Genomic DNA, 27,383 nt, shown 5'->3' on the forward strand with positions numbered 1-27,383 from the left:
CTATTAAATGATGCTTGTTTTCTTTTTAAACAGTGTTTTATTTAGCTCAGGGTGGCCCTGACTCACATTCTAGACCAGGTGGACCTTAAACTTGTGATTCTCCTGGCACAGCCCCCTGAATGAGTGAGATCATGGGCCTGCGGCCTGGGTAACAATCTGTTGTTGTTTTTTTCTGGGATACCTGCTGTGTGAAAAAAAAAATCTGTTTTTTGTTTTGTTTTGTTTTTTGTTTGTTTCTTGAGTCAGACAGGGTTTCTCTGTGTATCTCTGGCTATCCTGAAACTCAGTCTGTAGACCAGGCTGACCTTGAACTCAGAGATTTGCCTGCCTTGGCCTCTCTGGGTGCTGGGAATAAAGGCAGGCACCACCACCACCCAGCTGTTTCTTTTCTTTTTTCTTTTTTAATCATTTGTAGTATTAGTGGTTTCACAAACTCCAAGATTGCTAAGGAGCATTTATAACCAATTTTGAGAAGGCTAATTTTAGACTGTAAGTAGAGACACCTTAAACTGAAAAGGTAAGCATCTTTAATGCAGATTTGCAAAACATTAAAACATATACGTTATTTTCAGCTCACATGTTACTTGATACTATTTATATGGTGAGAATAGAACAAAGCACAGTATTTATTGGAAATACATTACAAGATAGTGATACTTTTATTATCCGTTTATTATTTATATCATTTTATTTAATTAATTAATTAATTTATTTATTTATTTATGGAGACAGGGTTTCTCTGTAGCTTTGGAGCCTGCCCAGGAACTCTCACTTGGTAGATCAGGCTGGTCTTGAACTCATGGAGATCCACCTGTCTCTGCCTGCTGAGTGCTGGAATTAAAGGTGTGTGCCACCACCACCGGTCTGTTTATTTGTATTTTTGAGATTGTGTCTCACTCTTTAGTTTTGGCTGTCCTGGAACTCATTACACAGACCAGGCTGGCCTCAAATTCATTGCGATCCACCTGCCTCTGCCTCCCAAGTGCTGGAATTAAAGGCATGGACCACACCTGATTATGCTTTTTAAATACGAAATTCCTTCCACAGTTGTGTTCTAAAGGCTAACCCCAAGGAAAACATTCAACAGGAAGGTGTGTCGACCTATCCCATCCTCAGTGAAAGTGAGCCTAGACAGTAAGCAATCACATTTCTGATTTAGTGCTTTGAGTTTCTGAGATCAGGCAATTTCCTCCCCCAGCCCGAACTTTCTTTGACTGAGATCATCTACAAGAAGGCCAGTCCATTTCGTCTCTCCCACATACCTCTTCCCTTGAGGCTAGGTCCCTTTATGTGCAGCCCTTGCTGGCCGGGAACCTCCAAGTAACACTTGGAGGGATCCACAAGCCTCTGCGTCCCTAGTCCTGGGTTAAAGGCCTGAGCCACCACACCCGGCCTCTATTTTGTCATCTTGATTGTGTTACAGCTTCTGACTCAATACTTCCACATAAGTAAGCAATTTGTTTTTGAATAAGGAGAGTATCTAGGGCTGGCAAGGTGGATCTGTGGGTAAAGGTACTGGCCTTAGGGCCTGATGACCTGGATTCCATCACCCACTTGTGGGATCCACGTGGTAGAAGAACCAACTCACAAGGGATGTCCTCTGACTTTCACAGGCGCTGAGGTGCATGCAATAAGTAAATAAACAAATGCAATGTAATCATTAAAAAGAATGGTTTTTAGAACCAAATATCTGTAAAGTAGAAAACTGAGCTTCTCCCCACCCCTGTACCTCTGGTAAATCAGCATTTGGTGTTGGTCTTCTGAATTAATGATAAAAAAATTTGAGCTTTCACAATACCGTCTTGAATAGAGAACAGAGCTGTGTTTTAAAACTCAATGATTAAATATCTTCCTATATATATATATTTTTTTTTAGCAAGGGGTGGGAGCTGGAAACCTCTTGGCTTAAGGAGCCACGCAAGTTTATTACGGGCAAAAAGAACTGCATTGCTCTCCATTTCCGTAAAGCGACGTTAGGCGATTAAAATCGGTTTTTGTTTTGTTTTACCAGTAGGAAGGGAATTAACTTTTTAAGTGCTAGGGCTGAACCTGCCGGAAGCACCCTACGTTTCAGTACAAAGAATGACAGGTCCTTTGCAAAAGTTGGTGATGATTTCATCAAACGTTTCTCACATCTGTTAGGTTTAAATTATTAGCATTATTATTATTTTTTTTAACTGAAGCTAAAGGCAACCAGAAGGACCTGAAAATAGAACCGCCACCCAACGGACATCAGTTAAATGACATTACAGGTCTAACTGCGAACTGGATTTCCTAGGACGTGCTGGGCGGCCGACATTTTCCGGGGCAGATCTGGGTGGCTAGGAAAAGGCTGGGCGGAATGCCAGGTAGCCCTTTACCGACCCATTAAACGGCAGTGAGCACGGGCGGAGTAACCGGCATCCGCTCCGGCGCGGAACGTGGCGTCCCGGCCCAGCGGCACGCTGACGCGCAGGCAGCCCGGAGCTGCGTCCTGGAGACGCCGCCCGCCAGCGAACAGCGCCACCGGCTTCCGCCCGGGGCGTCCCCAGCTCCGCCGGTCTCTGCGGCAGGGCCGCGGAAACCCCGTAGGAGCAGGGCGGCCGAGGAGCGCGGCGCGCGGTGGCACTGCTGCAATATTCTTCCGCCGATCGCAAAGAGTCCCAGCCCCGCTCCTGATTCATGGATCTCCGGGAACGCTGTAATACCAAGTAATAATGAAATGTGGATTTTGTCATCGACTCCCTTAGGATTTCAACTGCGGGAAGAAAGCCGAGGACAATTTTTGCAGCTTCTGAAGACAGCTAAGAAAATTCCTCCGCGAGAAAACGGGTTCCGGCCGCGAGCCTATAAAAAACGGGCGGCACCGCGCGGCTGTCTTTTTAGTCGGGCGCTGAGTGGGTTTTCGGATCATGTCTGGTGGCTCCGCGGATTACAACAGGTACGGTGCTCCCGGGGCGGCCGGTGGCCGGTAGTGAAGGTCACTAGCACCCGCAGTTGACGTGGGTGTCTGGTGGCCACACTGCAGCCATGCGGGCTTTTTCTGAGGGACACACACAGTCCCCTGTGTCCTTCGAGAAGCTTCCATCATGGTAGGGTTTCAGATGGTGGGGAGACAGGACGGGTGGGAGAACGGTGTGTTACGGATGCCTTTTCTTAGGAGACATTGTGACATGTTGGCCGGCGCTGCCCCTCCCTATGCGGGACATGGCAAGCGGAGCCGTGGCGCAGTCAGCTGAGGACAGGGTGACCGTGTCCCGGCTTTATTTGCGGCCGGTGGCGCGAGCCGGGGGTTCCAAGGGTTCTGTCAAGGTGGGAGATGGGACGGCTAGAGGACGATGACACCGGGCCGTAAACGGGGTGCCGACGAGCCGTTGGCATGGTCCTGGCTGGGCCTTCACGGCGTCAATCACGCCGGCTTGCGCAGAGTTAGGGGCGGAGCTCGGCGCGCGCAGCACTCGCGAGAGCTGCTTTTCCCAAACGGGAGGGCCTGGTCCTAGGGCAGTAGTGAAGGGGCTTTTTACACATTTTACTAACATTCCCAGCCAGTGGGGAAAGAGAATGGTGCTTAGCCGCAGTGTCACCTTGCTTGGGCATTTTCAGAGTACGCATGCGTGGAGGGTACTGAGGCACAGGGTGGAAATGGAAAGGGCCTTCCGTCTAGATGTCCGTTCGTGGCTTGGAAGGGGTGAGTTGTCTAACTGCAGTGTTCTTGTCAGCAGAGAACATGGCGGCCCAGAGGGAATGGACCCCGATGGTGTCATCGAGGTAAGAAATGGGTGTTGGATGCTAAAGGTTTGAGATGGTAAACTTTTTACATCTTACTCATAGTTTAATCATTAACTTACAGAGCAACTGGAATGAAATCGTTGATAACTTTGATGATATGAACTTAAAGGAGTCGCTTCTACGAGGCATCTATGCTTATGGTTTTGAGAAGCCTTCAGCTATTCAGCAGAGAGCTATAATTCCTTGTATTAAAGGTAAAACTCACTGACACACTAAAAGTTGCTGCATATATATGGACCATAAGTGGGAAAGTAACTTTTGGGGGAAATAACTAGCACCTGTCTGTATTCCTTAAAGTGAAATGATGGCAATCATCTTTCGGGACTGACCTGAAATGAAGAGATTCTCTTGCTGATCACTTTCTTGGGCATAATTTATGTTCCAACTGGAATACATGGTGTTTAGTAGACATGACGATTTGATGTGGGATCGGTAAATGTGTATCCTACTTTTTTTAGGCTATGATGTGATTGCTCAAGCTCAGTCAGGTACTGGCAAGACAGCCACATTTGCTATTTCCATCCTGCAACAGTTGGAGATTGAGTTCAAGGAGACCCAAGCACTAGTATTGGCCCCCACCAGAGAACTGGCTCAACAGGTATTGATAGTGTAGTTCAAAAAACTGCTTGCGTGTTGCATAGGTTTCAGGTTTCACAACTGTGAAGAATTTAAAATTAAAACGTATGGATCGTCCTAGTAATGGCAGCCCCCATTTTAATTATACATGCATGCAGGAAGTTTTTGTTGAAAGCTAAGAAGGAACTGGGTATTGTAGGTTTGTAGGATTGTACCTCAACAGTTGAACCTATAGGTTTACTCAAAGGGTGGAGATTGTATCTGTACCCATTTGAAAACTTGGAATCCAGTTGTGCAACATGAAAACTGCAGTGACATGTTAAACATTTGACTGTCTCAGTAGTTTGTGATGCATCTGTTGCATGCCCTGTTTCAAAGCACTGCTATATTGGCTTTGAAGTAATGCTAATAAAGCTGGAAGTTTTATCCAGGCCAAGGTTGTAAGGCACAGTACACTGGGAGAAAAATGACCAACATTTGCCCTTACAGAATATATTTCACTCTGACCCTACACAGTGGAGAAAGTGCAAATTTTTTTCCTTAGTCCCCAGTTGGTGTTTGAGGTGACAGGATCCCCAGTTTTAACAAGAGGAGGGAACAATAAGTAAAGAGAATTGTAAGCTTGGAATTATAAGTTTTGTGCTATGCATGCATAAAGGCTATTGGCAGAAAAAAATAGTGCGATTATGCCTTGGAGCTTAAGTCTTAAAACTTAACGTTTTCATAGAATGATAATTAAGCTTTTTGGCTTTTAGATCCAAAAGGTAATTTTGGCTCTTGGGGATTATATGGGAGCAACTTGTCATGCCTGCATTGGAGGAACGAATGTCCGAAATGAAATGCAGAAGTTGCAGGCTGAAGCCCCTCATATTGTTGTTGGTACACCAGGGAGAGTGTTTGATATGCTCAACAGAAGATACCTTTGTAAGTATTCTATAGGTTTTTTTTTATTACTAAAAATGGCTAAAGGAATCTTGAAATACAGTATGACTTTTTTGATTAACAGCTCCAAAATGGATCAAAATGTTTGTTTTGGATGAAGCAGATGAAATGTTGAGTCGAGGGTTTAAGGATCAAATCTATGAGATTTTCCAGAAATTAAATACAAGCATTCAGGTAAGGTTTATTTTGTACTCCTACTGGTTTGGGTTTGGTTTCATGCAGGAAAAGTTACAATATAACTGAAGTGTTTTATTGTCGTTCCCCCTGCTGAAAGTATTTGATACTTTACTATCTCTGCTTAGCTCTACCATAGTCAGGCAGAGATGCTTGGTTTCAAACATTTCTTTCCTGTATTATTAACTGAAAGTTCAACAAATACACAGGTAAAACAACCGCTTTCTCTCTTACAGGTTGTGTTGCTTTCTGCCACAATGCCAACTGATGTGTTAGAAGTGACCAAAAAATTCATGAGAGATCCAATTCGAATTCTGGTGAAGAAGGAAGAATTGACCCTTGAAGGAATCAAACAGTTTTATATTAATGTTGAAAGAGAGGTAATTTGTCTCATTTTGAGTATAAAAGTTTTTCCTCACCTTCTTGTATAAGCACTGTGCTAAAATTGCAGAAACTAGGATTGTATCTTAGTTTTTGTAATGATGCTAGCAGAGTACACACAAGAAGAAAAGTAACTGACTGCACTGGATCCCACAGACAGGGGTGGACCTCTTTCTTAATGTCCAGTGTCCTTTGTCTTAAGATTTGGTGCAATAAGTCTATAGAAACAGCAGTTTTCAACATGTTGTTTGCATAAGATTACATCAGAATGCTACGTGCCATACATATATCTTATGATTCATAAGAGCAGCAAATAGGGAATTGCTGGATTCTGGATGCACTTTTTCGTTATTTTTTGGGTGGAATTTTTGGACAGGAAGAGAAAACTAATGTAAATTGGTATTTTATTTAATGATTGTTAAATTGAAGAACAGCTTCTATAAAGTAGCTGGGTTTTTTATTTTTTACTTGATTTGCGCTTCCATTTTTGACAACACTTCAATTTTGGCTTTTTGTTTTAGAAATAAATTTCAAGGAGCATTGTATCTGTTTTAAGCTGCATTTATTTTCTTAAAAGAAAAACAGCAAAATAAAGTAGCAACAATATGGTTGGGTAAGCTCTCAACATGAGCTGTCTTACAGAATCACAGCCTTAAGAAAGTTGAGTACCACTGAACAACAGTCTTCTTAAAATGGAAAATTTAATTGACATAACTTTGTTTAACCTACATTAGGAGTGGAAGTTGGACACTCTTTGTGACTTGTATGAGACATTGACCATCACACAAGCGGTTATTTTTCTCAATACAAGGCGCAAGGTGGACTGGCTCACAGAGAAAATGCATGCCAGGGACTTCACCGTTTCTGCTCTGGTAAGAGTTGGATTTAGTAATGCTAATCAAATTACATTCATTAAGCAGGATTTAACTACAATATGGCTGTTGAGTGCTATGTTGTCGTTCCCCCTGCTCAAAACAATATTGTTTCTTAACTATACCTGTCTGCTATACACTCAGTAGCAGCCAGGGACGCTTGGTCTCATACATGAAATTAAATGTGTACCTTACTAGAGATACTTGATTAAAAGGTTGTTAACATTTGCAGCATGGTGACATGGACCAGAAGGAAAGAGATGTCATCATGAGGGAGTTCCGATCAGGGTCAAGTCGTGTTCTGATCACTACTGACTTGTTGGTAAGTGTGCCCCCTTTTTTAAAAAGTACCAAAAAGCTAGATTTGTGGGGAAGGTATTTTAAATAACCTTAACCAACTTAAGCTATTTGGCAGAATAAGTTAGACCACACTCCACAGTGGACTATACCATTTAGTATGGTTCATTACTATCTTGTGGCCTACAATAATCATAGGAATGTCTAGTTTGTTGAATTTTTAGGATATTGAAAAGCCTTGTTTCTATTTCAGGCTCGTGGGATTGATGTGCAACAAGTGTCCTTGGTTATAAACTATGATCTACCTACCAATCGTGAAAACTATATTCACAGGTGAGGAGAAAGCATCTTCTCCACTTGTATTGGAGAAGGAATTTCGAACGTTTTCCTACAATGTTTTATACACAAGGTAATGGCAATTCAGGGAATAGATTCCAGTAAATAGGCATAATTTACCAAGGTCTAAGTAAAATTGGATTTGGGAATATTGATCAGAACAAAGTGGGAAAACTTGTAAATGTGGCCAAGGTTGTGTACATACATGCAGATTAGGTTGCTTTAGTTTTTTTTGGTCTTAGCTTATGTTTGAGCCTTACTAGTGATTTTTCTTGAGTTCATGTGCTTTCTTGGTGATTGATTCTATATAGTTGGGATTTTCTTGGTGTTGCTGGTAGCATTTTGAGTTGATTCCCTGGTTTAGTTATAGTGGCTTTTATCCCTAAATAAATTGAATTGTACTTTGTTATATGATGTAAAAAAAGACTTTTTAAAAAATACAGGAGTCGATAGCGGCAGTTGATGACGAGATGGCGCTCAGAAACGGCGTTGACGTAATTTAGGACGTGGAATCATAAGCGAAACAGCACACTGTTTGAATAAAGAGCGAGTCGGTATTTATATTTGATTTTCTTTTGTCATGATTATTTGATATTTTAAGTTGTTCCAGCCAAAGGCATTTTGTTATGTTAGCATTTATGATAGGGAGCGTTAGGTGGTCTGTACTGTCTGGTACTTGGTAGGAAGGTAGAGCTGTTTTGGAGGTAACACGTTTGAGTAATCTTGAGTATAACGTGTGAAAAGCTGAGCAAAAAGCAGTGATAAGTTTGGGTTACCATACCAAATATTTGTTTTCCCACTGGAAAAAAAAGTAAGTTTTAGGAAATAGTTAACCTTGCAGCATTTGTATTTACAGTTTACAGTTCCAGAAGTGCGTCGAAATGGATTTTATAACTGTTTTCTTTTATCCCTGGTGTTTACATCTGTCCCAGGCTGACATCTGCTCCTGGCTGGCCCACTTTGGTATGGGCTTTAATTCACCCCAAACACAATACTGTCATCTGCTTTTATTATAATGCTCAAGGCGCCTATCTCATTTTGCAGCCAGACAAGCCTTGAAATCTTTTGGCACTAACTGCAGAGGAAGATGGTTCCTCCCACCTCTGGATATATTGGTTTTTAGCGGCTAGTGCTCCACTTAGAAGCACGAACTATAACCATAAGTAAACAGCAGCTGATGGTTAACAAGTGGATCGTCATATTCAGTAGTATGAAGTAATACTAAAGCAACATCCTGACTGCTGGTTTCTTTTTTCTTACACAGAATTGGCAGAGGGGGTCGATTTGGGAGGAAAGGTGTGGCTATAAACTTTGTTACTGAAGAAGACAAGAGGATTCTTCGTGACATTGAGACTTTCTACAATACTACAGTGGAGGAAATGCCCATGAATGTGGCTGACCTTATTTAATTCCTGGGATGAGATAGTTTGAATGCAGTGCTCGCTGTTGCTGAATAGGCGATCACAACGTGCATTGTGCTTCTTTGAGAATATTTGAATCTTGTCTCAATGCTCATAACGGATCACAAATACAGATTCTGATAGCAAAGCGACTTTAGTCCTGAGCTCTTGTGAGGAAAGGCATTGGCTTTATCCTCTTTAGAGTTAGACTGTTGGGGTGGGTATAAAAAGATGGGGTCTGTAAAATCTTTTTTTCTTAGAAATTCATTTACTAGTTATGTAGAAATGGTTGTATTAGATGTTCTCTATCATTTAATAATATACTTGTGGACTAAAAGATATAAGTGCTGTATAAAATCAGCCAATTATGTTAAACTAGCATATCTGCCTTTATTGTATTTGTCATTAGCCTGATTAGAAAAGGCCTTTAAAAGTGATTTTTCTTTTTTTAGAAAACATTTGAATGCATTTTGTTTGGTATTGTATTTATTCAATAAAGTATTTAATTAGTGCTAAGCGTGAACTGGACCCTGTTGCTAAGCCTCAGCAAGCAATCATCCTAGGTAGGGTTAAACCCACAGTAAAATTGCCATATTGCACATGTCTTAATGAAGTTTGAATGTTAAATAAATTGTATATTCACTTTATAGGGTTTTTGTCGTTTATTTATTAGCTAAAAAGATCATCACACAAGTTGGTCTTCAGAAGTTCTGAGTTAGTTGCTGCATCACAGTTGCACAGAGGCTCATTAACTGCAGGTGTTCATCTGCACCATCCGCCAGACATTTATCCACTTCCTGCAAAGGGAATAAGCAAAGTTTAAGTCAGGCACCCAGGGGGCAGAGAGACATACAGTTCTGCACAGCCTCAATACTTACAGCAAGTTTTTCTGTAATAATGGACTTCTGCTTATCAGAAAGCTCTTCATCTTCTACAACTGCATCATGAAGTTGATTAACAAGCTGAATAGCTGCATGTCCTTCATCAATTAGGTCCTGCAACAGAAATAGTTTATTTTATCAAATAATAAAAGAACTGCTTTGAAAATCTTATTTTTAACTAATAATTACCTTTACCACAGCTTCTAGTTTGTCAAAAGAGCCACTGTGACATGCAGTGAATACTCCACTAATGGTTGTAGCTGGTATTACCTGAAAGAATAGACATTTAAAAGTCAGGGCAAGGTCTCCAACTTGAGTACTGGAATAATAAAAAGAGCTAGGAGTTGCCAAGTGCTCACGCCAGCAATGTCTGTGATGATATCTTCCATGACTTCCTTTCCGCCTGTTAGTCGAGTAGCACTTTGAAGAAATGTAATGGCTTTCCGTAGATCTCCTTCTGATATTTTAACAAGATAAGCTATTCCCTGAAAAAGAGTTAGGAAAATTGGTCTGGCCAGATGCTTACCAGGTGCTTGCCACACAAAGACAACTAAATTCCCATAATGCTGGAGAGAATCCTGTTTAGAGTCTTAGTTTTTAGACAGGGTTTCTCAGTCTTGCAGGTGGGTTGAGATAGCATCTGTGCAAAGGCAGACCTTTGCTTTAGAAAGGAATCAAATGTGAAGAGGCCATTTAAAAAGTGGTAGGGCATGCCTTTAATCCCAGTACTGGGGGAAGCAGAGGTTTCTATAGAGTACACAGAAACCGTCTCAGGAAAAAAAAAAAGTATATGTGGAATCATGAGTTTCAATTGTGCTCAATTATAACTTTCAGGACCTCTTTAAGATGTACATTCATAAAAAGAATTAATATATAATCTTAATTAGTATTTACCTCATTGCTGATTTTAACATTTTCCTTCTCAGCAATATCCAGTAATCGCTCCTGCTGAATTTTATCTGACAGAGGCTTGAAGCGGAACTTTGAACATCTAGAAGTGAGGGGTTCAATTATTCTGGAAAAGATTGAAAACCAACCATGATGGTGCACTTCAAATTAACATAGAATAAGGAATGTTGTCACTACAAATCCAAAGTGAAAGATGAATCAGTTACTTTGATCCAACTGTTACACATGTATGAATGTATAGACACGTCACCTGGCATACCAATGTTAGCTTTAAAAAGGCGGTTTAGCATGTTGCTTCAGGGTGTATACATACCGACTGACATAGTTACAGATGAGGCAGAATCTGGTTGTTTTAGACTCTTTTTCCATGGTACGTCTTAAAGCTGCTTGAGCAGCTGAGGTCATAGAATCTGCTTCATCCAGAATTATAATCTTAAAGGGAGGACATGGCTTCCCACTAAATCAGAAACACAGGAGTTAAAAACCGGTAAGTATCTTTGCTGAGATAAAATACACAGTTCACCCACTTGTATCTTAGTATGTGGTAACCTATAACTTGTAAATAACTCAGCTTATTAGGGTGTGTGTATAATGTGTATGGGTAGGTGCATGCTTCCCATAGTACTCCTGTAAGAAAATAGGGTACCTGGAGTGGGTTCTTTCCACCTTAACAAGGGTTCTGGAGAACAAACTCAGGTTTTCAGGCTTGCATGGTAAATACTTTTTTCCCTCTGAATCATCTCAACCTATATTGTTTACAAAATGATACAGATAAAGGAAATTCAACATATTACTGTTCTTTGTGCTATAGGGTAATTTTAACCTCCTTTCATACTCCAGCAATAGTTCAGAGTGGGCATCCCAGACAAACTTATGTCCCAGACTGGTCAAAATGACACTGTCTCTAAGCTACTCAGAATGGTGGGTGTGCAATTTAAACCAACTATTTCTGAAGTTCTCCATTAGTTGTTTTCAGACCATAGTTAACCACAGGTAACTGACAGTATAGACAGTTTGGGGAACCTACAGTAAAGCCGTCAACAAATCTAACTTTAGACTTTTCCCTGAAAAAGCAGCTGTTGTCAAGACCCCAGCTCCACTTGTCTACTGCCTGTATGAAGGTATGATCTATAGCTCGGTTTTTTCACTTAACCATATGGTAGTGGGTGCCAATACTTAACTTCTTTATAACCAAATAGGCAGATGGGTATTTCACATTTTGTTTACCCACTAATCATTTGGATATTTTGGTGTTTTGTCTAATAGGAATAATTACATCTGTACACATTTTAGGCATTCATCAACTTTAATCTTCTATGCAAGAATACAAGGGATGGAATTTTTGGGTCATGTGGTTTAATTTTTTTCCTTTTAAAAATATAGTTTGTTTGTTCATTGATGTTTTGCCTGTGTGTTTGCGTATATAAGGGTGTTGGATCTTCCAGAACTGTAGACAGTTGTGAGCCACCATGTGGGTGCTGGGAATTGTGCCCGGGTCATCTGGAAGAGCCATCTTAACTTCTAAGCCATTGCTCCAGCACCCACGTGGTAATTCTTAATCTTAAAGAAAAGAAAAAAGAAAAAGAAAGAAAGTGTGGCCGGGCAGTGGTGGCGCACGTCTTTAATCCCAGCACTGGGGAGGCAGAGGCAGGTGGATCTCTGGGAGTTCGAGGCCAGCCTGGTCTACAAGAGCTAGTTCCGGGATGGGCACCAAAGCTACAGAGAAACCCTGTCTCGAAAAACCAAAAAAAAAAAAAAGTGTGTGTGTGTACAGCATTCAAGTGAGGTCAGAGGACAACCTTTTGGACAACCAGTCTTCTCCATTGCATGGATTCCAGGACTGGACTCAGGAGCTGGTCCTTCACTGTTGGCTATCTCACTCAAGCGCAATTCTACTTAATCGTTAGAGGAGCTGACAAACTATTTTCTAAGACACTGTACTACTTTATAATCCATCAATAGGTGAAATTTACAGTGTTTCTCCTTAACAAGTGCTGGTTGTTTTCTGTGTTTTTTTTTTTTTTTTAATTTCAGCCATGGTATTGGTTGAGAAATGTCTATGATCTTTGCCCATTTTGTAGTTGTATTTTTAATTGAATTCTTTATATATTCTGGATATAAGTCCTTTTCTAGATATGACTTGTAAACATTTCCATTTTGTGGGTTATTTTCTGTACACTGATTTCGCTTCATTTTTATTTTCTATAGCATTTTTATTTAATGAAGATGAATCTTGTTTTTGGCTTTTACTGTTCATTTAGTTGGCCCAGGATAGTTTTATGATATTCAGGAAACTACTAGAAGCATTCTAAGGCTTTTTAGCCTTCATGTTGCCAGGCTATTAGTGACTGACACCAATGCCTTTCATGTAACAACAGAGGGAGGGAGGAGGCATGCCCCTGCTACCCACCCCAGGGAGGAGAGACAGAACAGCTGCAGAATTAGGACAGTGTAGGCTCTCATAGCAAGACCACATGCTGAGGGAGAACCAGACGCAATAGCAACAGGACCTTGCAGGGCCTGGCTGCATCAAGAGCAGGAACCTAAGTTGCTGCCTATTCGTCGACTTCTCACTCTCTGTCCACTCTAGGTGTAAGCACTTTCCACTGTGAACTCAGATTGATTTTAGGCTAGTCTGTGTTGTTATAACATGGTATCTGAGACTGAGCGGCTGGGACAGTTTATCTGTTGAGGATTTCTTTTTTTTTTTTTTTTTTGTTAAAACTATTGAATAATTGTGCTAAACAGGGTCTACCATTTTCTTATAAAGACACGAGGGGACTTAGTTTCATAACTACCAATTATCTCACCCAAATGCTACACTGGAGGCCAAATTTAAACCACAGTCTACATTTAAAGCAAATAGAAGGAGCTGTATTACAGAGAGGGGAGGCAAGTTACTTACTCCGAACGACTTCCTGACACAGTTAACTGAGCAAAATTCTTCACTTTCTCACGGACTACTTGTATTCCACGTTCATCAGATGCATTTAGCTCAAGAACCCTTTGTCGAAAGAGTTCAGGCCTATTTCAAAATGAAAAGCATTATGAAACATAACAGCACTAAGTAACCCAGGTGCTGATGCTGTTTTAACTCGGGAGTTAGAACACACCTGGTGAGCAAAACCAAAAGGCGGCACAATTACACACATGGTCTTTCTTTGTGGAGCTATGCATCTAACATTTTGGCTAAAACCTAGAGCCCAGGCACGGTGGCCAACTTTAATCTCAGCACTTGGGAGGCAGAGGCAATCAGATCTGGGGATCTCTGAGTTTAAGGCCAGCCTCGTTTACATACAGTGAGACCACGTCTTCAAATAAATATTTAATTTCTCAGTTTTGTGTAATAAGCATCCACTTTCTACTAAAACCAGTAACATTCATTCCATTGTTAGATATCTATTGGGTTTTAAATGTTATAATTTAGCACATTGAATTATTCCCATAAAATAACTTGCTAAAAGGTAAATTTCTGGATTAAAACATGAATGAGTAAGGTTGTATGTGGCAAGGGTCAGACTCAGGGCATATACCTCAAGCCTAAATAGAACTTAATTTTTTGTTAAAGATTTTATTATGTATACAGTATTCTGCTTGCACATATGCCTGCAGGCCAGAAGAAAGCACCAGATCTCATTACAGATAGCTGTGAGCCCCATGTGGTTGCTGGGAATTGAACTCAGGTTCTCTGGAAGAGCAGCCAGTGAGTGCTCTTAACCTCTGAGCCATCTCTCTCCAGCCCCCAAATATGAACGTTTTAAAAGATGTTTTCTCCAACATAATATTTCTATTGATTATTTGGAAATTTCACACAATGTACCCCATCACACTTGCTTCCCAGTCTTTCCAGGTCCCCCCACAACCCCCACAAAGAGAAAAATACACCAGGTATAATTTGTGCTGTTCATATACTCACTGGAACATGATAAAAATGAGCGAGCCCTCCCCCACTAGAAGCCATCAACTGTGAAAAACTGTCTTCAGTATCTTCCTGTCTAGACTGCTGGAGTGAGCACTGGGAGAGAGGCTCTTACAGAAGCCTTCAGGGTCTCTCACTGACTGAGACTGCAGTCATTGATACCGCTGCAAAATAAGCTTTCCTGTCCATAAGAGATGGATGCTCATAGCCAGGCTACATTAGAGCTATGTAACTCAGGGTGGCTCAGCTTTCAGTTCTATTTCCACTTTTCAGTATAGGATTTATAGGCATGTACCATCGCACCTGGCATATAAACCTTTTGTTGTCACTGTTGTTTTTGGAGGCAGGATTTCTCTGTTTTATCTCTGGCTATCCTAGAATCATAGACAGGCTGGCCTTGAACTCACAGAGATCCCTCTGCCTCCTGAGTGCTAGATCAAAGGCGTGCATCACCACTCCTAACTGGTATAGAAACATTTTTTACTTAAAGTAGTATATGCTACTATAGAGATCTGAGAAATAAAATAAAATTATCCCCTAGAAAACCACTGTTTTCCAAATTCTCTACACAGACAAAATGTGCACATATACTTTTTCTTTTTGGAAACAGGGTTCTGCTGTGAAGCCCAAACTGGCCTCAAATTTGAGATTATTTCACTAGGATTATAGGCGTGTTGTATCATGTCTAGCGCATGTGTGTGTGTGTCTGTGCCCAGCGGCTAGAGGGTGTATTAGATCCCTTAGAGCTGATATAAGCTACCTGATCTGAACTCTGGTTCTTTGCTACCTTTGATAAAGCTAAACCATCTCTCTAAGCCAAGTGGTTTAGGTTATTCTTCATTTTTCCAAATTAGTATGAGATCCTAAATATTCTAAGGCATAAACATTTAGAGAACTCAGTGCATGTACTTTGAAAAGTCACATGTACAACTAAGTATGGCATTTACAAGTACATTCTTTAAGACAATTATAAACATTATTTTGGAAACTGTTCTTGTCATGTAGCCTTAGACTCATGAGGCCCCTGCCTTAGCCTCTTAAGTGTTACAAGTATGCACAATGAGTGACTATGAACATCCCCCCCCCCCCCCCAGATGGGGCTTTTCTATGTAGTCCTGGTTGTCTATCTGTACTGGAACTCACTCTGTAGACCAGGCTGTTCTCAAACCCAGAGATCTGCCTGCCCTTGCCTCCCAAGTGTTAGGATTAAAGATGTGCTGCCCCACCACCCACAGCTGTCTGGAGATGTCAGGGAATGATCCTTAAGTCTTTTAAAAATATTTTTAATTATATGTGCTTTGTGTGTGTGTCCAGAATGCAGGTGCCCATGGAGGAAACAGGTATAGGATGAGCCAGACTTAAAGCATGGTTGGTCAGCATGGGTGCTGGGAGGGAACTTAGGTTCTCTGAAGATCAGAAAAACCGAAGTCATCTCTTCAATTCATAGTGAATAGTCTTAACCACTGAGTCACCTCTCAAAACCTTTTCTTTTTTACTTAAGATTTTTACTTAGCATGTTTCTATGTGAGTAAATGCCATGTGTGTTTGGATACCTGAAAACAAAAAGGTGTCTGTTCCCCCGGAGCTGGAGTTAACAGGCATTTGTGACTCACCAGATGTGGATGCTAGGAACCAAATTCTGGTTCTATGGGAAGATCAGAAAGTTCTCCAAACACTTAAGCCATCTCTTTAGTCCCTGGTGTATAGTCTTTAAAAAGAAACTGACCAGCTGTGGTGGTTTGGATATGAATGACCCCAAAGCCTCATTTATTTGAAAGTATAGCCATCAAAACGTGGCACTATTAGAGAAGAATTTGTGGCCTTGTTGGAGCATGTGTGCCATTAGGGTGGGCTCTGAGGTTCCAAAAGCCCATGCCAGACCTAGGCTCTCTCTGTCACCGCCTGTAGATCAGGATGTAGTTCTCAGCTCCTTCTTCAGCATCATGCCTGCCTGTGAGCCACCACGCTCCCTACCATGACCATAATGGACTAAACCTCTGAAAACCAGTGCGCAAACCCCAATTCAATGCTTTCTTTTATATTTGTCATCTTGGTCATGGTGTCTCTTAACATCAATAGAAAAGTGACTAAGACATCAACCAATGTCAACTTACCCAAAGAGTTCTCTAGCTGCTGCCAAAATTGTGGATGTTTTGCCAGTTCCGGGTGGCCCATAGAATAAGAGATTAGGAAGCTGCAAAAATTAAATTTTAATTTTTGTAGATTATATTCTGTCACAAATAGATGAAACCGACAAAACCCAACGGTCTGTGAAATGGTATGATGACTTTCCTGATGGACTACATTTAAATGCTGTCGCAGTGTTTAAAGTTCTAAATATGCCTTTGACCTTGCTATGTAATTATAGATGACCTTGAACTCCTGACCCTCCTGCCTCCACTTAGAATTCCAGTCTACTATACCTTGATAATGCATTAAGCTCTAACTCAGGTAGAATTCTGAAGATAAGTAGGTAGTAGTTTGACTTTTACCAGATGTTGCCCCTCTTGTCCATTCATGCTTTACCCAAACACCCAGGTACTGCCCTGAGTGCCACTTAAAAGCCTTCGTCGGCTTCCTACTCCACTCAGAAAACAGCAACAAAACCTCAAGCACTTATAATGACTTGCAGTAAGAAAGAACTTTCTCCTCTGAATGTATGTAATTCTCAATCTGGACTCTGACACCATTCTGCTTGCCATGTCAAGGCTATGCACTTCAAGTTGGATTCTATATTTGCTGCACTTTTTAAAATCTGCATTTATTAATTGTTTAACAGTTGAATTTAATTATAAAATACCCGCCAACCTCACTAGATAGCTCACTTAAAAAGGTGAAAAACTTTTACTGCTGGGTGTAGTGGTGCATGCCTTTAATCCTAATACTCAGGAGGCAGAATCCAGCAGATCTCTGAGTTTGAGGCCAGCCTAGTCCATAGAGTGAGTTCCAGGACAGCCAGGGCTACACAGAGAAATCCTACCCTAAAATAGAAAAAAGAGAAAGAGGGGGCTGGGGAGATGGTTCAGTGGTTAAGAGCATTGCCTGCTCTTCCAAAGGTTCTGAGTTCAATTCCCAGCAACCACATGGTGGCTCACAACCATCTGTAATGAGGTCTGGTGCCCTCTTCTGGCCTGCAGACATACATGCAGACAGAATATTGTATACATAATAAATAAATAAATAAATAAGAAAAAGAAAAAAAAAAGAGAAAGAAAAAAATTGGGGCTGGAGAGATGGTTCAGCAGTTAAGAGCACTGACTGCTCTTCCACAGGACCCAGGTTCAATTCCCAACAACCACATGGCAGCTCACAACTGTCATTAACTCCAAGACCTGACACCTTACAGACAGACATGTAGGCAAAACACCAATGCACATAAAATTATTTTAAAAGAAGACTACCACATTAACAACACATAGTTTAGATAAAGCTATGAGACCCTATTTTTCAAAAAAAAAAAGTCAAAATATCCTATATGATGATTTATATTAACAGATCCTGGGTTCACAAACCCTTGGGTATGTCCTTGAGAAATATCTCTAGGAATATTCTAGGGTCAGCCCAGAAGCCACACAGGTCTATGAAACAGTAGTTCAGACAGACCAAGCTACATGTTGAACTGGAAGCAGAACTCAGTACCCTCACCTACATGGCACTAGTTTTACAGATATGAACAATTTAAGAATACAGTCATAGGCCGGGCGGTGGTGGCGCACGCCTTTAATCCCAGCACTCGGGAGGCAGAGGCAGGCGGATCTCTGTGAGTTCGAGACCAGCCTGGTCTACAAGAGCTAGTTCCAGGACAGGCTCCAAAACCACAGAGAAACCCTGTCTCGAAAAAAAAACAAAAACAAAAACAAAAACAAAAAAAAAAAAAAAAAAAAAAGAATACAGTCATAGTGGAGAGAGGCCGCTGAGGTTACTGTGAGAGTGAGGCAGAAGTTGCACTGGAGACCCCGGGATGTGGAGACGTAAGATAGTGGGATGTCTACTGAGGAGCTGGTCCAAGATAGAAATCATGTGTGCTGGAGGTGGCCAAGCTGGAGGGATGAGGCTACCTAAGTCCTTTGTTCTAGAACCTCATGTTTGTCCAGCTGGTTTAAGATATGCTTTGATCTATTCTTCCCTTGCTATGTGCCCTTCCTCCCTTTTGGGATAGGGATGTTCACTTTGCAATTGTATATTAAAATTATGTAACTTGGCTTGGATTGTAAGGGACTCACAGCTTACAGAGGGAGTCTCAGAAGTCTCTGCTCTTTAAGACAGAGAATTTTTGAAATTGTGTTGAATACATTTTGTATTATGAGCCAGCCATCAGCCTATGGGGATGAGGGTCAGAACAGCATAGCTTAAAAGTTGTATGTTTGGAGCCATTTCATGGTGGTGGCACATGTCTTTAATCCCAGCCCTCGGGAGGAAGAGACAAGTGGATCCCTGTGAGTTTGAGGCCAGCCTGTTCTATAAAGTGAGTTCCTGGACAGGCTCTAAAGCTACAGAGAAACCCTGACTCGAAAAACCAAAAGACCAAAACAAAAAAAGTCGTGTGTTTGGATGTCAAGTTGACAAGAGACTTGGGATGTAGGACTGATTGTAAACGTGACATGTTCTAGAGTCACTGAGGAAATAAGCCTCAGAGCATCAAAAGGAGTCAGGGAGTCAGGACTAGCGTTCATCTCTATGCTTCTTGGTCATAAATGCAGTATGACCAGCCAACAAAAGTCCCATGCCTTCCCTGCGCTGAGAGACTGCCTAAATCCTAAGCTGTTTGTGTCAGGGATGGTATCACTGCAATGTGCAAATGAATTAGCATACCCTCTCAGGTTCATATTTTTTAAGGTGATAATTACTTTGATATGTATATGGCTCTATTTGTAATGATTAATCAAGGTAACTAAAACACACCTCAGTTCTTTAAGCCAAGAGTAAAATTATTATTTTGGTTTTTTGAGACAGGGTTTTTCTGTGTATCTCCAGCTGTCCTGGAACTCACTCTGTAGCCCAGGCTGGTCTTGAACTCATGAGATCCTCCTGCCTCTGCCTCCCTGAGTGCTGGGATTAAAGGCATGTACCAACATTGCACAGTTGAGTAAAATTATTTTAAAATGTCTTTAGTTAACATTTATTAGTTATACATTAAATAATTGTGTGTGTGTGTATCATGTTTTTACCCCCATTACCCTTTCTCTCTTTTTCGTTTTTCCAGACAGGGTTTCTCTGTGTTAGTCCTGGCTGTCCTGGAACTCACTCTGCAGACCAGGTTAGTCTCAAACTCAGAGATCTGTTTGCCTCCCAAGTGCTAGGATTAAGGCGTGTATCGCCACTGCCTGGCTACCTTCTCTTAAGAATATTAATTTTTATACTATATAAACTGATCTCAGAAAAAAAAAAACTATTGTAGTTCAATTTTAAAATATTTGAAAGAAAGGACTTTTAACTCTTTAAAGTAAAACAAAAATCACTTTATTAATTTCTTCAGAAATGAAGTGTAAAATATTAAATAAGACCTCCTTTTCTGTACCACTGGAGATCAAACATATTATTTAAAAATTTACCAGTAAACATCCCCACCCTTTTTTTGACTTTATATTTTGAGGCAGGATTGGCTAACTTGGCCTGACTGGCCTTGAGTTTACAGTCTTCGGGCCTCAATCCCTGAGTAGCTAAGAGTATACCTGCACTTGCAGGCCCAGATAAAAAAGAGGTTAACCAATGTTATATTAGGTGACAGTCTTACATTTGTCTAGAAATGTTAATAATTACTTTGTAATCTGTTAGTAGCCAATGAACATTGTATACTATTATAGCATTAAAAGACAAATGGTATTTGGATCAAATCAAAATGAATACTGGAAAGGATTTTAAAATTTAACTAGGTGTTTTCTCATTGTGTAGTATAACACAGGCTGAGAATCCCTCATTGGAATCCCAAATCCAGACTGTTTTAAATATTAGTGTGCTGCCACACACATGGTTCCTCTGAAGACATTTTTTTTTTTTCATCGTACTACAAGGGAACGTTTGATGTACCACTAAAAGTACTAATTCACTGATATGTGAATGTAGAAAACAGTAACTTATTGTTCCAGGACAGTCAGAGCTACAAAGAGAAACTGTCAGAAAAAGGCAAATAAACAAAAGAAGTGGGAAAAAAAGTCAGCAATGATGTGATACCAATCCACAACTGCCTACATGGGTGGGTAAGATATTTACAGCTTTGTTTTTGATTGTATGAAAACCTCAATTCACAAAATGCCACTGTATAAAATTCAGGGCATGGGTATGAAACATTAATGAATTCTGTGTTGACTTGCGGGTCTCATCTCAAATACATTTAATTTGGATTTATGTAAGTGTTAATGCTTAGGTTTTAAGTGTTTCCAAAAGGCCCATAGGCAGAGGCAGGAGGATCTCTGTGAGTTCGAGACCAGCCTGGTCTACAAGAGCTAGTTCCAGGACAGGCTCCAAAACCACAGAGAAACCCTGTCTCGAAAAAAACCAAAAAAAAAAAGGCCCATATGCTAAGGCTTTGTCATCAGCCTGTAGTGCAAAACGTAATGAAACTTCTGAACTGTAAGCCAAAACAAACTTCCCTTTTAAGTTGTTTATATCAGATATTTTGTTAAAAAGATGCAAAGTTGCCTAACCCACAAACATTCCAAAATCTAATAAAAAACAAAACAAAACAAAACAAACACAATCAAAAATCCAAAACATATTTGGTTCCAATCACTCTGGAAAAGTGACACTCCTTAACCTGTGCCGTAACTTCAGAAATGAATAATGGAAGGGCAAACCAAGTCTCTAAAGGCAGTCAGGTTTAGGAGACAGAACTTAAGAATAAAGCAAAAACTACGTCCTATGCTCACCTCTGATTCCCTTTCTGTACTGAGCTCATAAGACATGGGGACACCTCTTCATATATAATTTAAAACTGCTTACTCAGCCAGGTGTCCTAGTATACACCTGCAATGACATCATTTGGGAAGTAGAACCAGGAGGTTCTAAAATATGAGATTATCTTCAGCTACACTGGGAATTCAAGGCTAGTTTAGAGTACCTAAAACCCAGTCTCAAAAACTAAACCAAACAAACCTGCTAACTCTTCAAATGGGCTTATGTTGACTATAATAATTTAAAAGCAAGTTATCAAGGATATTTTGTCCTATCCATGACAGGAAATGCAGTGTTCTAAGAATTAAATGCTCTATTTTTTAATAAAACTAGGTTAAAAAAATATGTACCTACACATACACATGTTTCAGACAGGGTCTCACTGTGACTGTTCTGGAATTTACTATGTACAACAGAGCAGCCTATTCTTCTGAAGTGTTAGAATTAAAGGCACATGCCACGACACCCAGCCAACTATATCTATTTTAAAATCGGCTCTTTTCTGTAACAAGTATTTGTAATTACTTGTAACATGCTTATATCTAACTTGATTTACTTCTTTATTCTCTTTCCTCTCCAAAATATAAGCTCATGGAGAAAGGGTCCCAATGTATCTTACTCACCGTACTTTGTCGTTGCTTTTCCAGATAGAGCTTCTCTTGTAGCTCTGGCTTTCCTGGAACTCATTCTATGCCAGGCTGGCCTGAAACTCAGAGATCCACCTGCCTCTGCCTCCTGAGTGCTGGGATTAAAAGCATGCACTACCACCACCACCAGGCTGTATTCAGTGATCTTGAACACCACATAAGAATGCCACACAGAAGATGATAATTGTAGCATCAAAGACTTATAGCATATATTTAAGGTTATATTTATGGATAAAAGGTTAAAATAAAGGAAGAGGTGAATAAATGCTAACTTCCCAATGCCCATCAAACACCATCTACTTACATCAGCTCCTTCTAAAGACTTTTTAAGTACCGCAACCACTTCTTCCTGGAAAGCAACTTCATCCACACACTTTGGACGACTGAAGGATGGAGGGAAGGGAGGTTATTTTAGCATATGTGGTAGCCACAGAAGTTTCAAGTGTTCCTTCTGCTAAAATACCAATCAATGATAGCTTCTCAGTTATAAAATTGAAAGTAGGCAGTCTTCATTTGTATTTACCATAAGAAAATACACAGTAGTGGAATGAAATGATTTTTGTTTCTACCTATACTGCACACATAAATTATTAAGCAGAGGAATTTAATTTACAGTGAACTGGGTATGGAGGCCCACCTCTTTAATCCTAGCAAGGATCTCTGAGTTTGAAGCCAACTTGGTCTACATAGTGTATTCCAGGACAGTCAGGATCCTGTCTTTAAAAAAAAAAAAAAAAAAAGGGAAGGAAGGAAGAAAAAGAGAGAGGAGAAAAAAGAGAGAAAGAAAGAAAAAAGAGAAAAAGGAAAAGAAAAGAAAGAAAAGAAAAATGCGAACACCTGTCTGGTCTGTAAAATAATATATCTAACGTCTGCGTAAACACACACACACTTTCTGTCTCTACTAATACATTATATGGTTAGTACCATTTTTTCTAACAACTAACTACGCCAAAATAAAGGAGACCTTTTTTGTTTTGTTTGAGACGGTTTTTATCTGGTTAGTTCTGGCTGTCCTGGAACTCATTCTGTAGATCAGGGTAGCCTTGACCTCAGAAATCTGCCTGCCTCTGCCACCTGAGTGCTTGGATTAAAGGCGTGCATCACCACACCCAGATAATAACTTTTATTGTAAGTAATTTATTAGTAATTTTTATACTTTGAGACAAAGTCTCACTATGTAGCTCTGGCTAGCTTAGAACTTGCTACCTGGACCACAGAGATCCGCCTGCTTCTGCCTTTCCAGTGCTGTGACTAAAGGTGTGAGCACCACCTCCAGCCATTAGTCAGTAATTACTATGACAAAGTTGCTCTCCCAGGTTGTACAACTCAAGTTTCTGCTTAATAAACTAACAAAACATCCTTTTATTTTAAGAAAGTTATGGGGGCTACAGAGATGTCTCAGTGCTTAAGATCAACTGTTGCTCTTCCACAGGGCCCGGGTTCAATTCCCAGTGCCCATATGGCAGCTCACAACCATCTAGAACTATAGCCCTATGGGCTCTGATACCCTTTTCTGGCCTCTATGGGCACATGGTACACAGGCATACATGCAGGCCAAACACTCACACATGTAAACTAAAATAAACACAATTCAAAACTTTTTAGTGTTATGTGTGTGTGTGTACACACTTTCAGGAGTCACTTCTCTCCTTCCACTGTGGTGTTCAGGGATCACACTTATGTTGTCAGGTTTACACAGCCAAGGGTCTTTCCCACTGAGCCTTTTCACCGGCCCCAAAATTCTCTGACTCACACTTTTATAATTAATCAGGTTAATACTGGGCAAGAATCATTGTGTGCTGTAAGTCAAACTCTCATCCAAATACCTGCAAGGATTAGACAGATATCAATGAAAACGATGAACAGCAGCTATATGGTGATGTAAAGCCTCTCCAAAGGAGAAGCAGCATACAGTCTGATGTCATGCAAGAACGTATCCAGACTGATTGGGGAAGCTGAAAATCTAGATTTCTCCCTTCCCCACATATTTTTTTAAATTTATTATGTGTGTATGTGTGTGTGTGTGTGTGTGTGTGTGTGTGTGTGCATGTGTATATATAGTGTTCTAGGCACCAGATCTCATTATAGATGGGTATGAGCGATCATGTGGTTGCTGGGAATTGAACTCAGGACCTCTGGAACAGCAGTCAGTTCTTTTAACCTCTGAGCCATCTCTCCAGCCCCCCCCCATATTTTTTTTTTAATTCAAAAAATAATCTAGTTTTGGAGCCGGTAAGATAAGAGGCAAAAGCACTTAACTCCTGCAAGTTGTCCTGTCTTCCACGTGAGTCAAGGCATGCTTTCTAAGGCATGCACCCTCCTTCCCCAGCAATAAAACTTAGAAATGCAAAGAAACATAGAATTCTGAGCTCGAGTACAGTTCATTGGTAGAGTGCTTACCTACCATGTAGAAAAGCCAGTGAATTAATGCAAAGTAAATTAAAAATCTAGATTAGAGTCAGGAAGATGGCGCAACAGGTGAGTGCTAGCCTTTACAGCCTGAGGCTCTGAATCAGATCCACGGAACCTGGGTAGACACGTTAGCTGTATTAATACCAGCACTCCTACAGGGAGACTAGAGGCAGAACTGCCTGGGAGCTCAGGAGCCAGCTAGCCTGGAGAAGGCCGCACAGTAGGAGAAACAAGAGATCCTGCTTCAGCGGGGTGGAAGCTGAGAACTGATTACCACAAGTTGTCCTTGGACCGCCATGCACAGGCTGTGGCACACAGGCACCTTTACTCTCCAGAATACACAATAAATAAAATTAAAACAACAACAAAATCTAGATTGCTATAAGCACTGACTTTGGGGACACGAACATGCAATGAATTGGGGGTAGAGAGGGGTGGGAATGATGTGCATGTACTTATTTCTCAAAAATGATTAAAACAACAAAAATAACATAAAGGCCTTGTTTAGTTTGTAAATAACCTGAAAATCCTTGGTAACGACAGAGGCTAGTTAATGATTATACCGAGTATCACCTAGCTGATGACAACTTAGTGCTACTTCAAACCTTTTTTCTTATGCTAAAAAACAAAACCCCCAAAATTTCCAGCATATTATAATAAATGGGGACAGAATTGAGATTTCAGTAGAACTACTATTTATAGCCAGCTCACAGAGAGGTTGTTTATTTCTGTACCTAAGACTCTAAAACTGTACCCTTTATAAAAATTTTAGCTCACTTATAAAATAAAATTACAGAATTAAACTCAGCACTATATCAGTCCAAGGACTTATACTTATATAACTGGGTGATTTCCTTCCCACAAAGTTAGCATCTATATACGGCAAATCCCCTGTAGTGATATTGTGCGTTTTAACAAATAAAGCTTGCCTGAAGATCAGAGTGCAGAGCTAAGCCACTAGAGGCCAGGCATTGATGGCACACACCTTTAATCCCAGGATTCAGAAGACAGAGGCAGGTGACCTGTTAGTTTAAGGCTACCCCGAGCTACACAAAATTGATATAGTCTAAAAGAGAGAGCTCACACAAAGGTGACCCTAGCCCTTGGGATCTCAGGCCTTTAATCCCAGCCCCTGGGAAGAGACAGGAGTGATGTGGCTGGGAGGAGATAGGAGCTCATTGCAGTCTGAGGGTTCATAGGGACAGGATTGTTCCTTCAACTGGAGGATTCAGTAGAGGTGAAAGGTCTCTCTAGTGGCTCTGTGGCTCTGCTTCTCTGATCCTTCAGCTTTCACCCCTAATACCTCACTCCAGGTTTTTATTAATAACAATAAGAATTTGTGCTACATCTGATGTCCAAGCATATCCACCTTACATTAAAAAAAAATGGACTAGAACTGATGAAAGAGGAAACTTATTAGTTATTCCAACAACAAAAGAATGATTAATTCTTACTATTTTTCCACCCAAGGAACTGGTTTGACTTTCTTGGTTTCTCCACTGCTTCCTGCAGTGGCAGACACTGCCCGGTCCTTGGTGAACTGTGGTTTAGTACCGGCAGATGTGCCTTTTAGAAATGCCTGCATGGTTTCCTTTCCTGGGTATAAGGCAAAAGAAAAAGAAAGAAAGCATTAGGGGCAAGTTCCCTGTGAAAGGACGCCTAACCTTGTGCAAAGACATTCAGCAATTACTTAATAAGTACTGACTTAGAATGTTCTGAATGCACTCAGGGTCACAGGGTCATAAGAGGGAACAAAGTCCTTACAATTGAACAATATCATCTCTCCTTTGGGCCTTGAGAGCAGCTTTTCTAGCAAAGCCAATGCTGGCCTTCAAAGACTTGGGGGCGGGGAGGGGAGGGTGGAATCTTGCTCTAAGGGCAGGAGTTACTGTGATAGACTCAAAATAAGAAATCAAAATGAGAAAAGTGTTAAGATTTATACCAAACCCAACTACTAATACATAAGCACATTTACAGGCTATTTTCAGGGGCTCCAAAACCACCACCCCTCCGCTATCCCCGGCTTCTCTGGTAACTCCCAGCATCGATGGCAATGTGTTTTGTTTTTGTTTTCTTTTCCCCACTGCTACAGTCGGTGCTTAAACGTGACTAGCTTCATGACATTTGGAGAAGCTTTGCCAAAGGAAATGTGAAAACGGGGCTAACGACGACTCAAAAGTAAACGACAGCAAGCCGGGCGGTGGTGGCGCACGCCTTTAATCCCAGCACTCGGGAGGCAGAGGCAGGCGGATCTCTGGGAGTTCGAGGCCAGCCTAGTCTACAAGAGCCAGTTCCAGGACAGGCTCCAAAGCTACAGAGAAACCCTGTCTCAGAAACCAAAAAAAAAAAAAGAAAAGAAAAGAAAAGAAAAAAAGTCAACAACTGCAAAAACGGAGCTGAGCTTGGCCCACGAGTTAATTAATGCTCGACAAAACACAGTACGCGGTCACTGTCTGGTCTAAGGCCTGCCACCTCGCGGGGCTGCTGCCTCCTGCCGCCCGAGCCGCGGTAGGCAGTGACCACCGCAGAGGTGGAGGACTCAGCCCTGTCCCCGCCAGCCCGGACCCAGGCCGAGAATACGCAGTACTGACACTTACAGTCGCCACCGTCCCTCTTGAGCCGCGGTTCCCGCCACAGGACAGCGGCGAAAGGCACGGCGGGAGTGCGCGTTATGCTAACGTCACTTCCGGCGCGCGGGTCTGGGTGGCGCGCGAATGTTTGACTAGGTTTGGAGAGGTGCAGGTATCGGCTCCGGCTGCCGGGTTCCGCCGAGGTAATTCTGTGAGGACCCCGCGGACAGACTCGGGGACGTTCCGGTCACTGTGGAGTGCAGCGGGGATGAAGCGGACCCGGCATGCTCCTCCGGGAAGGCCCCGGCCTAGCTGAGGTCCGCCCGCCCTAGGAGCCGCTTTTTAAAAAAAATATTTATTTATTTATTAATTATGTATACAATATTCTGTGTGTATGCCTGAAGGCCA

At 41.2% G+C, this 27,383-nt stretch overlaps 2 protein-coding genes and 5 non-coding genes across 10 annotated transcripts; 6 read left to right on the top strand and 1 right to left on the bottom strand.

Moving 5' to 3' along the window:
* The first annotated feature begins 2,629 nt into the window (after positions 1-2,629).
* On the top strand, positions 2,630-9,393 carry Eif4a2 (eukaryotic translation initiation factor 4A2). Of its 4 annotated transcripts, none has more exons than XR_005976577.1 (12): positions 2,630-2,920; positions 3,699-3,747; positions 3,830-3,962; positions 4,227-4,366; positions 5,100-5,268; positions 5,351-5,460; positions 5,697-5,840; positions 6,576-6,713; positions 6,946-7,035; positions 7,264-7,343; positions 7,790-7,900; positions 8,611-8,689. XR_005976577.1 is itself a non-coding variant. In XM_041677978.1 (11 exons), the coding sequence occupies exons 1-11, from the start codon at positions 2,892-2,894 to the stop codon at positions 8,753-8,755; spliced, it is 1,227 nt and encodes a 408-aa protein (XP_041533912.1). In that variant the 5' UTR covers positions 2,641-2,891; the 3' UTR covers positions 8,756-9,393. The 4 variants fall into 4 exon arrangements, 2 of the variants coding, with proteins under 2 accessions (XP_041533912.1, XP_041533913.1); XR_005976578.1 differs by having other exon boundaries at positions 7,790-7,896; XM_041677978.1 differs by lacking the exon at positions 7,790-7,900 and having other exon boundaries at positions 2,641-2,920; positions 8,611-9,393.
* LOC121465225 lies at positions 4,063-4,129 on the top strand. The gene has a single exon (XR_005976649.1). It is a non-coding gene; the product is annotated as a small nucleolar RNA SNORD2 (small nucleolar RNA).
* On the top strand, positions 5,503-5,627 carry LOC121465212. The gene has a single exon (XR_005976638.1). It is a non-coding gene; the product is annotated as a small nucleolar RNA SNORA63 (small nucleolar RNA).
* On the top strand, positions 5,878-6,059 carry LOC121465224. Its single transcript, XR_005976648.1, has one exon. It is a non-coding gene; the product is annotated as a small nucleolar RNA SNORA81 (small nucleolar RNA).
* On the top strand, positions 6,756-6,887 carry LOC121465211. Its single transcript, XR_005976637.1, has one exon. It is a non-coding gene; the product is annotated as a small nucleolar RNA SNORA63 (small nucleolar RNA).
* Positions 7,061-7,200, top strand: LOC121465216. Its single transcript, XR_005976641.1, has one exon. It is a non-coding gene; the product is annotated as a small nucleolar RNA SNORA4 (small nucleolar RNA).
* Positions 9,376-27,050, bottom strand: Rfc4 (replication factor C subunit 4). The gene is made up of 11 exons (XM_041677980.1): positions 27,003-27,050; positions 25,860-26,001; positions 22,298-22,376; positions 16,570-16,649; positions 13,442-13,561; positions 10,850-10,993; positions 10,522-10,642; positions 9,987-10,112; positions 9,817-9,897; positions 9,625-9,741; positions 9,376-9,543 (listed from the first exon to the last, which is right to left on the bottom strand). Exons 2-11 carry the CDS (start codon positions 25,988-25,990, stop codon positions 9,448-9,450), a joined length of 1,095 nt encoding a protein of 364 aa, XP_041533914.1. The 5' UTR covers positions 25,991-26,001; positions 27,003-27,050; the 3' UTR covers positions 9,376-9,447.
* Positions 27,051-27,383: the final 333 nt, after the last annotated feature.

The sequence above is a fragment of the Microtus oregoni genome, unplaced genomic scaffold (assembly GCF_018167655.1).
Source record: "Microtus oregoni isolate MIOR12 unplaced genomic scaffold, Mior012 000029F_ref0000214, whole genome shotgun sequence".
NCBI lineage: Eukaryota > Metazoa > Chordata > Mammalia > Rodentia > Cricetidae > Microtus > Microtus oregoni.

Bases quoted from the DNA above. Each gene is read 5' to 3' on its own strand.
- Eif4a2 (XM_041677978.1), top strand. From the start codon at position 2,892: ATGTCTGGTGGCTCCGCGGATTACAACAG. The intron at 2,921-3,698 runs GTACGGTGCTCC...TGTTCTTGTCAG, and splicing joins GGCTCCGCGGATTACAACAG to CAGAGAACATGGCGGCCCAG. The intron at 4,367-5,099 runs GTATTGATAGTG...TTTGGCTTTTAG, and splicing joins CCAGAGAACTGGCTCAACAG to ATCCAAAAGGTAATTTTGGC.
- Rfc4 (XM_041677980.1), bottom strand. From the start codon at position 25,990: ATGCAGGCATTTCTAAAAGGCACATCTGCCGGTACTAAACCACAGTTC. The intron at 16,650-22,297 runs GTAAGTAGATGG...TAATTTTTGCAG, and splicing joins AGTCTTTAGAAGGAGCTGAT to CTTCCTAATCTCTTATTCTA. The intron at 10,994-13,441 runs GTAAGTAACTTG...TTTCTGATTTAG, and splicing joins GTGTCAGGAAGTCGTTCGGA to TGGGAAGCCATGTCCTCCCT.